Here is a 13,248-nt window from a genome sequence, read left to right as displayed (position 1 = left end):
TGTTTTATATAGCTTTTCCATAATATTGTTAAATTAATTTTATTGGTCAAAAATGACAAAGGGATGGAAGATGTGGATGAAGAGACACCAGGATAGTGCAGAATAAAGAAACCTACCCATTTTGTCACTCAGGGCACCGGGCCCTCCGCGGGGCCGCTCTGCATCACACACAGCCCTCCACGAGTCCTCTCCCGCCATGTGGGGTGCCTGGCCCTCATTCTGAAGACTCAAGGCCAACATGAAGTCCAAGTTTGCATTTTCTTCACCACCTTCTCTGGGGGGCTGGCAGCTTCTATTCCTTGCCTGCCTTTCTTGTTCTTCAACTGAAAAACAAAGCAAGTAACACACAAAATACACATAAGACGCTGCCAGTTTAAAACATAAGCTCAGGCCCAGAAGACAGTCCAAGGACTGCAAGCATCCAGACAGAAACAAGAGGCCCAGCGCTGCCAACACACACAGCCCTCCAATTCTTACTGAACCTTAAATATCAAGTCTGCCAGGAGCAAAAGCATCCTTCTTTTACTCTGATTGTATTAATAAGCAATGCTGTTAGACCGTAACTGTGTGACGAGTACAGAAGTCAAGAGGGCTGTGCACAGGACTGTTACAAATCTGACCCAACCTGACAGCACCTAATAACAAGATCGACAGGAAGTGTGTTCATGTGTTTTCTGTATTACAATACAACTGCTGAATGCATGGGGTCAGATTACCAGAATTCAAATCCTAGTTCTACCACTTCTTTGATTCTGATACTACTCCTGCTTCCTGACCCCAAACACAACTCACACAGATTATTCTGAATGGGGAACTGGGTTGTCACGTCCCTGAGGCTGGCAGTCCTGGTGGGGTAAAGGTCCGATTCAAAGGCTCTCAGGGGCAGCCTCAGGGGTGGATCCAAAGCCTCAATCTGACTGAGGAGATGGGATGCGAGCCACATTCCATCATGACTCCAAGACTCATCACTGGTGCTGGGAGGAAGGGAGGCCGCATCTCTCCTCTCCTCCCCCTCTTTCCCACAAACTTCAGGATGAGTCTTCAGATCCTTCACCAGGACATTACGTCCACAGCTGCCACACAGTTCTGTCCGGGCCCCACAGTAATCTTCATGGTCCTTCAGTTTGAGAACAGAAAGTTCCAAATCACAGTGCTGGCAGAGGGCAAGCCGCAGAGGACATTCGGTCTCCTGCAACACAGAGAATGGGCCACTTAATAATGTGCATATCTGGGCGAGATAAGAGCCAGGAAAGTGAATAGCACTGGCATCATGATTTCCCTCAGCCCTCGCTCCACCCACCATACATTGTTCCTATGACTTGATGAGTTCTGACTTCTCTTTTTGTCTCTGCCACAATGTTCCTCAAAGGGAAGGGAATCCTGAGAAGGAATCTACCTAGCCACCCCCACTATTAACATTTGACACAACATACTGTCACCCCACGCCAGCCAGAGGTGCCCAGAGGCATCAAGAAACTCCCCCGCTAAGTGTGCCAAAGCTTCACCAACCAAACTCACCCGCAGCCTAAGTACCTGTCAGCAGGAAACCCAGCAGCCTGCTGCCATCGAGCTGATTCTAACTCACAGGCGGAGGAAACCCACCCCCCGTTTCCAAGGCTGTACATCTGTACAGAAGCAGACTACCACTTCATTCAGCCTTTCCTTCAGCAGCCTAGTGCTTTAAGCACTGGGCCACAAGCATTTGTAGGTAGGAAAAGAGACTGAAAATCAGAACCCTGATTTTCTAACTGCTCATGTGTGGACAGCATGGGCTTTTACTTGTCTAATTAAGCCAGGAATTCCAAGAATGTAAATGTACTCTGCAGATAACAGATAACCCTTAACTCACTTGGAAATTGTTCCTGAAACATTACATTATCAAGATATAAAAGAATATGTCACCATGAGATTCTCAGTCTAAACTTAGCAGCTTAAGCTTCAAATTTTCAAGTAACATCCTTTCAAAACTTTAGATACTTTGTAACTGTTGTGGCAAACAAATTTTTATTTCATACTAATTGAAGCTAGTGGTGAGAATCTTTGTCTCCTTGACAGTGAGCCTCAATCCATACTGAAAGGCTGCAGTCCTTGACCCGCTGCAGCAAGCACTTCAGGTCCTCCTCAGTTTCAGCAAGCAGGGTTTGTGTCATCTGCATAATGCAGACTGTTGATAGATCTTCCACCAATCTTGACCCCACCATTTCTCCTCATAGAGCCCAGCCTCCCGGATAATCTGTTCTGCATTCACGTTGAAAAGGTATGGAGACAGGACACATCAATGGCGTACGCCCTTCCTAATTTTGCACCATGCAGTGTGTTTCCCTGCTCTGTTCTTACTACTGCCTCTTGGTCCAAGTACAGGTTTCCCAGTAGCACAATCAAGTGTTCTGGGATTCCCACTCTTCTCAGAGTCAGCCACAGTTTGTTATGATCCACACAAACGCCTTTGCATAATCAATGAAACACAGATATACATTCCTCTGGTATTCCCTGCTTTCAGCTCAGATCCATCTAACGTTAGCTGCAACATCCCTAGTACCACGACCCCTTCTAAACCCAGCCTGGACTTCTGGCAGTTCTCTGCTAATGTGCTATTCCAGTCAATGTCAAGAAGACAAAGATTCTCAGCACTGGACCAATTGGCAGCATCAGGATGGATGGTGAAGAGACTGAGATTGTTCACAGCTTTAGTTTGCTTGGCTCCACAGTCAACACTCTTGGCACCAGCAGCCAGGAAATTAAAAGACATATTCTGATGGGAAAGTCTGCTGTTAGGGACCTCTCCAAAGTATTGAAGAGCAATGGTGTCTCTCTGGAGACTAAGGTGTGTATGATACAGGCCATGGTATTTGCTATCACTTGTTATGCATCAGAGAGTTAGACAATGACTAGGAAGGACAGAAGGAGAAGTAATGCCTTTGAGCTGTGGTGCTGGAGAAGAGTATTGAGGGAACCATGGACTGCTAGGAAAACAAACAGATTCATCCTGGAAAGGGTTAAACTGGCGGCTCCTTGGAGGCAAGCATTCTGAGGCTCCATCTAACATACTTTGGACATGTTGTAAGGAGGGCCCAGTCCTTGGAGAGGGACATCATGCTTGGTAGGGTAGAGGACACTGCAGGAGGCGAAGGCCCTCTATGAGGTGGAACTGATTCAGTGACTGGGGTAATTAGGATGGGTGTGTCAGGGACAGTGCGACTGGCACAGAACAGAGTTTAGGGCTGTTGTACATAGGGTCGCTATAAGTTGCAAGCAACTCGACGGCACATAACAACAACTGAAGCCAAGCTCTATTAAAAATGTTGTTGTTGTTGAGTACCATCAAGTTGGAACCAACCCACAGCTGACCCTCCAGTGGGTTGTCAAAGGCAGTTAACTGCACGGGAGGTGACCGTCCATCCTTCTCCCACAGAGCAGTTGGCTGATTCTAACAGCGGACATTTGGGATTTCAGCACAGATTCTTACACCAGGTTACCAGAGCTCCCTTTCTAAATGCTACTCCAAATTTGTTTTAACACTCTTGGTCCACAAACTGGCCAATCTCTGGTGAGAGACTTAACAACTGACAGAGGATCTGGGTAGCTGGAAGCAGATATATTCTACACATAGCCATCCTTCTGTGGCTTTAAAGCTGTATACCATGCAAGTGTAAAACCAACTCAGAAAGAAAAAAGCCTTTAAACAGAAAAATGCTACTGTTTTAAGTTTCTCAGAGTACCCACTTATTGCTAATGAGCCAATTCCAACACACAGCAACTTTCCATCAGGTTTCCAAGCTTTAATATTAAGGGAAGGAGACTACCCATCTTTTTTCCCCACAGAGCTGCCAGTGGATTCAAACCAACAGACTCAGGGCCTCTCGGTCAGCAGTGTACTACATAATTTTTATGTAGTACATAATACATTATGGCCTACGCCAGCTGAACTCCTTAAAATGACCAACAGCACACATCGTATAACAGAGCATAATCACTCTCAGTGCTGCTAACTCAGACTAACTCGTAGCTGCCTCTCCAACAGGTTTTCAGAGGCTGTAAATTGCACAGAAGGAAACTGTCCACTTCGTCTGGAGTAGGAGCTGTTGGGCCAGAGCTGCCCACCTATGGGCTGGGAGCACAACACTCCCTACCCACTAGGCCACCAGAGCTCTTTATCTTAAGTACCCTAAGAAATGCTTGCTCCCAGAATAGTAAGCGGGGGTTGGGGGGTGGGAAATAAGTATTTTTTACAGCTCTAAATAGTTAATCTCTGATCTAAAATTATCCAACTCTGGACTTGAAAGAATGCTAAGGAATGTTCTGTACTTGTACCGTTACAGTGATTGGTGTATCACCGTGGGACTCCCAGAAATAGCTAGGAGAGAAGCCAGGAGAGCAGGCAGTTTGTCGGGGAAGATGCCAGAGCTCGAGAAATACAGGTGTTTTTGTTAATGTGGCCTCAATCACCACCCTCCAACCAGGCAGACTAGTGAGGCCTAGTGAAACACAGGTTAAAAGCACAGGGGGAAAGAAAAGAAGGGAACAGCCAAGGCATTTATGAGACATTCTTTACTAAACTGTGGGGTTATGAGAAGTCCTTCTTTTTTCAAAAATACTTTCTTCTGTTTTCTAATTGTGTGTCTGTGTGTGTGTGTGTACCGTCAAATCGGATCTGACTGGTACAGGAGGCGACTGTTCCTCCTTCTTCAGCAGAGTATCCGGTGGATTTGAACTGCATACCTCTTGGATTGCAGTGCAGCTTCTTGCCACTAGGCCACCAGAGCTCGCCATTTGTTTTTCTTTTAATTGATGTTTCCCTAATTTTCTACAATGATGACAAACTACTTTTTATTTAAGTATGAATTAATAAAATAAGTTGAAGTTATTTTGAAGAAGAGAGTAAAATCCTAAAAACTGAGGACTGATGAATTTTTACTTAGATATAAACGCCTGTATCAAGTGTTACTGGGACTTTAAAATAAAATTAGCTCATTATTAGGTAAAACTATAGCCAGTTTTATCTCAATTAGGGATAAAATCATACCATTTTCTCTTTCACCAACTACTCACAGGGAAATTCTCTTTAAGTGCATACAGCAAATTACCCAAGATGTATAATCAGGAAGTCCAAATAAAATTAAAGTTGGAAGACAGTCAGTCCCAAAAAGGTTGCCCTGGCATCTGAGCCTGGCGTAACACACAGACCTCGCATGGCACCTAGACCTGGCGTGGCACCAAGAGAGGTCAGCAGGGGCAAGCCCTGCCAAAATGAGAGAGATTCTTACTTCCACAAATCGGAGCCTCTGGCACAAAAGCCACGGAGCCAAGTCTGGCCATAGTAGCAGAGTAGGGCTTTGAGGGCCAGCAGAAATGGGGATGGCAGTGAATAAAAATTCAATCAAGCGGCCTTTATGCTCTTCAAATGTCCCTGTCATTTCAGCAGGACTGGCCACTCCCTCCCAGTGCCAGGAGACTAACCTCATGCATCTGTAATTGCCTCTTCTCCAACTTCTTGTTACATCTGCAGGTCACCTAGGATAAGAAGTGAGAATTAGTGCCTTGGCTTTGTGAAAACCTGCTCACCTGGTAGTATGCACCAGCAAGCAGGACACACCCAGGAACATCTGGGTACTTGGTGGTTCACCTGACAGTGCTCTGTGGCCACGTGCGTCTTCATGTCAGATTTGGGCAACGGTTCCTTACAGATGGGACACATACCAATGTTCCTTTGACAGTGAATCTCGTGGATGGTAAAGTTAAACACGGGAATTTCCTTTTTGCTACAGAAATTGACAAAAAAAGGACAAGCATTACTTGCCTGATAGATAACTTTCTTGCACAGTGGCATCAAAGAAGATCTGCCCCTCCAATCTTTGATCTCCATTATTTTTCTGTAAGGAGTATCTAGTCTACAAGTTCCTAAGAGTATTTATCACCTCTGCTTTTCAAAAACAGCAACTAGATCATCAAAGGTTTGATGGTCCTAGGCAAAACCCTGAGCGATGAAGGCTTAGGTTCACCTTTTAGAAGTCAAGAGTTCAACAATATAAAGTCAGCTTCCAAAAAGAGCTCAGCCAGGCCTTTCCAGAACTACGCAGCTTCCACAGCAGCACTATGTTGTTTGTTGTTGTTATGTGTCGTCAAGTCGTTTGCGACTCATAGCGACCCTATGTACAACAGCCCTAAACCCTGCTCTATCCTGTGCCAATCCCACTGCCTCTGACACACCCATCCCGATTACCCCAGTCACTGAATCAATACATCTCATAGAGGGTCAACAGACAACGACCATTTACTTTCACTCTCACTTGTAGTTTCATTTCACTGAATATTATTCTATTAAAGAAATTAACAACAAAACATTAAAAAAAAAAAAACAAAAAACCAACTAACGGAAGCAGACACCAGCTCAGGGAATGGTTAAAGAGGAAAAAGGAAATTGCTTCCTTATACCCCATTATGCCTCTCAAAGCTAGCTGGATGAGTCTACATGCTGCAGCATGTAATGTGCTGATGTTAAATTGGGGATGTTAAATTTTGGGATTTATTGTTCAAAACATTCAAAAATTTCTAAAAAATTGATAATAAAGAATAAGGGAACAAGGTGGGGGGGGAAACTGAAGTATTCAACTTATGTCAAAATTACTTACAATGGAATCACTAGAAGAGAACTCTGTCTTAAGTCTGGGACTACCAGGGTATGACTTTTACCATATTCCCACCAACTATTCAACCAAACTAAAAACTTAAATACTTGCTTCTTACCTGCAGGGACAATATAGATGTTTTAATAGTGAAATAAATACATAAATTTCATTGAAATGAAACTGCTCAAAGCTCCAAAGGCAGGGAGAACAAGTGAAAGATGAAATCTACTTTACAACAGAGAAGACTGAAAGATAACCCAATACTTCAAGAAAAATTCCCAGTTGCCTTTCAAATACCAAACACAATTGGCTAAAAATCAATTCTTTACTTGTGCCTTTTAATATTGGGGCTTCCCTTTCCACTACTATGGTAACTCCAACTCACCTCACCTCACCCAACACCCTCAGAAAAGAGTCATCCTCAATTGCCAGAGCTTCCTCACAGAACACCAGAGACAAGGCTCTGAAGATAGACTCTGAAACATGTTTTCTCATACTCAGCCTTGCATGTTAACCTACTTTCTTCCTTTATATAAACTGCTCTGGCTTTAAGTAACCTTGTTTCCATTATCCTTTTTTTTTTTTTAAATCACCCTTAGCATAGTTATTTATATATTGTTTTAGGCTTGAGTTTCCTTCAAATTGGACTAAGAAGGTATTCTTACTTTTTTTTAATCTATACTAATACCAAAGTCCATATTCTTGTTTTCATATAAAATCACAGTGTTTCCTGTGATTATCTATTTCCCTGATTACTGTTAGCTAATATCATTCAAGAAACGCCAAAGTGACATTTGAAAAAGAAATATAAGGCAGTACACCCTCAGGGAAATGATATCTTAGCTCTATGCAATGGCTCTAACTATATTCTAATTGAGTGCAAAGTCAGATTAGGCAAGAGAAAGAAAGAAAAACTGCTCCCTAGCTCAAAGCAGTCATTCCTCTGTGTGGAACTCTTCCTTCTGTTGTGTCCTGCTTTTTTCATCACGATTTGTAAACTCAATATAGTACAGACAGTTCTGCTGTGCCTGTTTTTCTCCTACTAGGTTCCAAAGCCCTAGCTGATGACCTAAAAACCAAGATAAATCCTTGAGAAATTCTGTCCAGGAACCTATTAATTGTCAGGTTTCAGTTCAGGAACTTTGGTGGCCTAGTGCTAAGAAGCTGAGCTCTAATCCCAAAGGCACGTGCTTCAAATCCACCAGATGCTTAGCTGTAGAAGGATGGGTAATCTCCTCTGGAGCAATCTACTGGTGCAGAAAACCCACTGGAGAGTCTGCTCTGGGTCGGTTCCAACGCGACAGCACACAACAATAGGTATCATTTCACTAGGAAAGAGCTGTTCTTTCATGTCATTCCTATGAGTTACAAACACGAAGAGCTTTCTTTCACGGAGACTGCACCCAGGCTTCACTAACGGAATCTTGAAATAATGCAGATGGACTATGTAAAGAGTTTAGTGAGATTACAAATTTTTAAATAAGCAAAGGGATGATTTCTTTGATAAAATCCTCTAGCAACAATAGCAAAGTTCAACAGGGAAGCAAACTACAATTGCTGGCAAGGCTGTGAAAAGGTAAGAACCCTTATTCGCTGCTGGTGGAAACATAAAATAGTATAACCAGGACAGAAAGCAGGCTGGCACTTTCTCAACAAGTTGGAAACAGAAATATTGTTTGACCCAGCAATTCCACTACTGAAAAGATACTCTAAAGAAACTAGAGCCACAACTCAAAACAGGTTATGCACACCCATGTTTATTATTGCATTATTCACAACAGCAAAGAGATGGACGCAACCCAAGTGCCTATCAACAAACAAATGGACAAAAAGGAAAACTATGGTACATTCACACCGTGAATATTATGCAGCATAGAAAAACAAGGAACTTGTAAAACACTGCACAACATGGGAGAATTTGGAAGACATGATGCTGGGTGAAATATCCCAGTCACAAAAGGACAAATATTGCATAACACTGCTGTTATTAAATAGCACAGACATGAGGGGTTGGGAAAGAACTGGAAGACTGGCTCACTAATGCACACTGCATTAAAACTGATGAGAGGAAGAATGTCTGGAAGGAATTCATTACCACAAAAAAATCCAGAACAAGAGGTGCATTGCTGAGTGAACTGGGGGAGGTGGAGGGAGGGGAGAAGGAGGGAAGAAAAGGTGCAACAAGGAATGAATGCCAACCCAACTTTTCTGTAAACTTTCACTAAAATCACAATTAAAATTTTTCTTTTATTTATAAAAAATAAAGTTAAAATTGAGTTTCTCTGGTCTCACTGCTTTTGGCCTAGGTAAGTGCCAAGCTCACCAAACCCTGCTTCCATTCAACCCCAAGACAACTGCTCTAAATATCTGCTCAATTACTTGTAAACAAAGTCAAAATAGTTTAAGCAATGGCAGAAAGTGGCATGTTAGAACTATTCTATAAGGAAACTTTGAAAAATGTAAGCAGTGTTCAATTTATAATGGGTTGAATTCCATTTCCACAACTTTGTCATTTATCAGTTCTGGTGAACTCTTTATGTTTTTATTATGATTGCATTTTATTATCAGTGTTTGTATAAATATAGCAGTGTTTTAAACAGCAGTAAATCATAAAATTGAACATCTGTGAGTGAATATCTCAGAATGATAACAATCCTCAAATGATGCACTAAAACTTCACAGGCAGTACAGAGCACTCTAAAGATAAGGCTGGCCATCAGCACTGTTTGTCCTAAGTCAGGGGCCTCCTATTGACCTTGGCCACCATTACATTTTATTATGTCTTTAGTATTTAAAAAAAAAACCGATCTTAGGGAGCTCTGGTGGCCCTAGTGGCAAAAAAATGCACTGCAATCCCAAAGGTATACAGTTGTAATCCACCAGATGCTCTGCTGGAGAAGGAGGGTCAATCTTCTCCTGTACCAGTCAGATCTGATTTGATGGTATACACAAAAAAAGTTTTTAAAAAACAGACCAAAAACTAAGCTGTCTGATGTTTTCCAGACACACAAAAAAGGAGGCAAGTTCTCTTTATCAACTAGGAAGGCGAGGCTCTAACGCAGCCTTGACTTTGCCAAAAGTGACTGAAGGTGAAGGAAGGCAGGAATCACCCCACTCCAGGCTCTCCCCTATCTTTAAACTATCTTGTCAAGACTACCAAGACAGGCAACAACTCAAACTGTTAAAAAGCTGTAGTCCTATATACTGGCACAAAACATTATATGGCCACAACTTTACTCTCTCACCAAATAAGCCAACTTTCGCCTAGATCATGAGAAAAGATTTCATTTTAAAACAACATAAACCCCAGCTCACTCAAACAGCATTTCTCAGTCTTGGTTTCTTACCAGTTGTCACACAGTCTAGTGTTGGTGTCCTGGTCATCCAGAAACTCAGCCATCTCTAGTTTCTCCTAAAAACCACAAAAAAAGGTATAAATTTTCAGTTTCACTTCTGCTTTAAGGATGACATGCAAAAACAAAAACCTCATGCATAGAAAAATGTCACCCAAATCAGTGCACTACTTAATATCCCAAACACTTGGGTTTGACTTTCTCTTTATTAAACTTCATTTGACTCACAGAAAAAACTGCAAAATATTACAAGGAACACCCATCTGCACTACATCCAGCTTCTCTGAACATTGTTGTTGTTGTTGTTAGGTGCTGTCGAGTCGTAGACGACTCATAGCAACCCAATGAACAAAAGGCCTGAGCACTGTTTGTACAGTTTCTGGAGGCAAGCCATTTCGGAAGTGGATGCCGCTCCTGCTTCCAGAAAGAATGTTCCTTGAACAGTACCGTAAATAATTACGATGAAATTATCAAATGCAGGATAATCAACATTTCTACAATACCACTAATTTGTTACTTCATTTCATGAGCCCCACTAATACCCTTTTCTGTGACCCAAGGAGGATCTTATCATTGATCCTATCAGTATTACACATTCCATTTGTCACTTCCTTGTGCTTAATCTAGGCGAGTTCTACAACATTTCTATGAGCCCAAGATGGCACACACTGAGAAGTACGCAGCTACTAACTAAAAACTTGGCAGCCCAAATTCACTTAGAGGCAACTTGGATGAAAGACCTAGTAACGGACTTCCAAAAGATATTGCTGTTACTGTGTGCTACTCACTTCAGACACATGGCAGACATGCCCGAAAGGGTGTCCTCAGCTGGACTCACCCCAGGGCACATCTTTCCTCTTGCTGAGTGGAACAATGAGGTGGAACTGCCAGACTTTGGGTCAAAAACCGAGCATTTAACCACTGTGTCACCACAGTCACTGAAAACCTTATGGCACACAGTTTTCTGAAATATCTGGTCATCCCAAAATCAAGGGCAATTGGTTTAGATTCTGTAGCCAATTATTTTGCGCACCATCCTTCAATATGACTATATGTGGTGTTACCTCAGAATTAAAATCAGGTTATATATTTTAGCAAGACTACCACGAAAGCCATGGCACATCCCTCTTGGTGCCTTACATCAGAATACAGATGATGGGCACTGGCTTAATTTTACTGGTGATGTTAACTTTAATCTTTAGTGGATGTCATGGATATATGTAACTAATGATGTAATATGGGAGTTATGTAATTATTCTCCATGAGGTGATAGACCAAACAGTTGTAAAACGGGTATGGGTGTGATACAACCTTGATGTTATATAAAGGTGGTTTCTCTTACACTTTTTATCTCACTGCAGTGTTGGGACCCAGTTTCTTATGCCGGGAAAATTCAAGAAGCAGAAGACAGAAAGCCTTCTGCTGGATCCAGCACCCTGAACTTGAACTTCTAGCCTTACTTGGGAGCTCTGGGGTTGGATTTGTGCTGCCAGCCCAAAGACTACACCCCTCTGCTGGTTCCAATCCACTAGTTACTCTGAAAAAGATGGGTCATCTCCTCCCATGCAGTTTACAGGCTGAGAAACCCGCTGAAAGGTCAGCAACGTTCAATGAGTTGGTTATGAACTCTGACTACAGAGAAAGAAAGCCTCCTACACTGTGAGAAAATACATTTAATAACTAAGACAGGGGAGAGGAGGTCTGCCAGGTTTCTGTGGCTTACTCTTCCCTCTTTTTCAAATAAGATGACAACGCAGAAAGCAAAGCACTGGCAACATCACACCCAATATTCATTAAAGATATTCTTCTGCATGACAAAAAACCTAGTTAGAGGAGCCCTGGTGAGGCTGTAGATTAATCACTGAACTGCTAATCAAAAGGAGAAATATGTGGCAGTGTCTGCTTCCATAAAGACCTGGACACCCTACAGAGTAGTTCTGCTCCGTCCTACAGGCTCACTGCAAGCTGGGATTGATTTACACCAGTGACTTTTAATAGGGATCTTGAATGATAGTAATCTTAATATATCATCTTTCCGTGTTCAAAACACGTGAGCTGGAACCGGGGGTACTTTACACATTAAAGAAAAATAATGCCTAGCCAAACAGAGAAACTTAGAAGAAAAACAGTAAGAGTATTCTGATGGGCAAACCAACCTACAAATGTGGATAAAATGAGGCAAACTCTTCTTTACCTAAGGGTGTTCAGGTTAGACCTCATTGCGGGATGACTCTTCCTCTAAGAACTGAAAGAGAAAGCAGCCTTAAGATGAGAAAAAGAGAACAGGGGTGGCGAGGGCTCTGCGAAACGTCACAGCTCAGTCAGCTCAGAGCTGGAACTAAACCCCAAGAAGTGAAAAAAGCAAACATAGAGAAGGGGCACGCCAGGCTAGCCACATCGACAATACTCCAAACTCACACGGCCGAGGGGCTCTCCAACTGAGGACGCTCTGAAGGACCTGCCTGTCCTCAGGCCGCCGCTGGGGGTGGCGCAGCCCCACAAGAAAGCCAGGTGTTAAGGGGGCTTCGGGGTCAGCATTCCAGACAGAGTGTGTCCTGAGCAGTGCACATATCCACTGCCCAGCTGATGCCCACTGGCTGTGGATGGCTCTTCAGAGGGTCTCAAAGTGGTGCCCAGGTCTCCAACCCTGAAGCCCACACCTGGGGTCCACACCTGGACTCACACCCGGGTCCACACCCAGGTAAACACAGAATTCACACCTGGATTCACAGCCAGGTCCACACCTGGACTCACACGCGGGTCCACACCCAGGTAAACACAGGGGTCACACCTGGACTCACACGCGGGTTCACACCTGGACTCACACCCGGGTCCACACCCAGGTAAACACAGAATTCACACCTGGACTCACACGCGGGTCCACACCCAGGTAAACACAGGGTTCACAACTGGACTCACACCCGGGTCCACACCCAGGTAAACACAGGGTTCACACCTGGACTCACACCCGGGTTCACACCCAGGTAAACACGGGGTCCACATCTGGACTCACGCCCGGGTCCACACCCAGGTAAACACAGGGTTCACACCTGGACTCACAGCCAGGTCCACACCTGGACTCACACCCGGGTTCACACCCAGGTAAATACGGGGTCCACATCTGGACTCACACCCGGGTTCACACCCAGGTAAACACAGAATTCACACCTGGATTCACAGCCAGGTCCACACCTGGACTCACACCCGGGTTCACACCCAGGTCTCCGGAGGGTTCACGCCTGGACTCACAGCCGGGTCTACAATGTCCG

At 43.6% G+C, this 13,248-nt stretch overlaps 1 protein-coding gene across 1 annotated transcript in view; it reads right to left on the bottom strand.

Annotated features, from left to right (window-relative positions):
• Positions 1-10,026, bottom strand: part of TRAFD1 (TRAF-type zinc finger domain containing 1) — a 15,658-nt gene extending 5,632 nt beyond the window's left edge. Inside the window, exons 1-5 of the mRNA XM_006894678.1 lie at positions 9,974-10,026; positions 5,624-5,759; positions 5,458-5,511; positions 793-1,189; positions 117-323 (exon numbers count right to left, since the gene is read on the bottom strand). Of these exons, the coding sequence (XP_006894740.1) occupies positions 117-323; positions 793-1,189; positions 5,458-5,511; positions 5,624-5,759; positions 9,974-10,026 (847 nt within the window). The remainder of the gene's footprint in view (positions 1-116; positions 324-792; positions 1,190-5,457; positions 5,512-5,623; positions 5,760-9,973) is intronic.
• Positions 10,027-13,248: the final 3,222 nt, after the last annotated feature.

This window comes from Elephantulus edwardii, unplaced genomic scaffold (assembly GCF_000299155.1).
Source record: "Elephantulus edwardii isolate Elephantulus edwardi_28Jun2011 unplaced genomic scaffold, EleEdw1.0 scaffold00148, whole genome shotgun sequence".
In the NCBI taxonomy this organism is placed as follows: Eukaryota; Metazoa; Chordata; class Mammalia; order Macroscelidea; family Macroscelididae; genus Elephantulus; species Elephantulus edwardii.
This window is presented reverse-complemented; position numbering and strand designations above follow the sequence as displayed.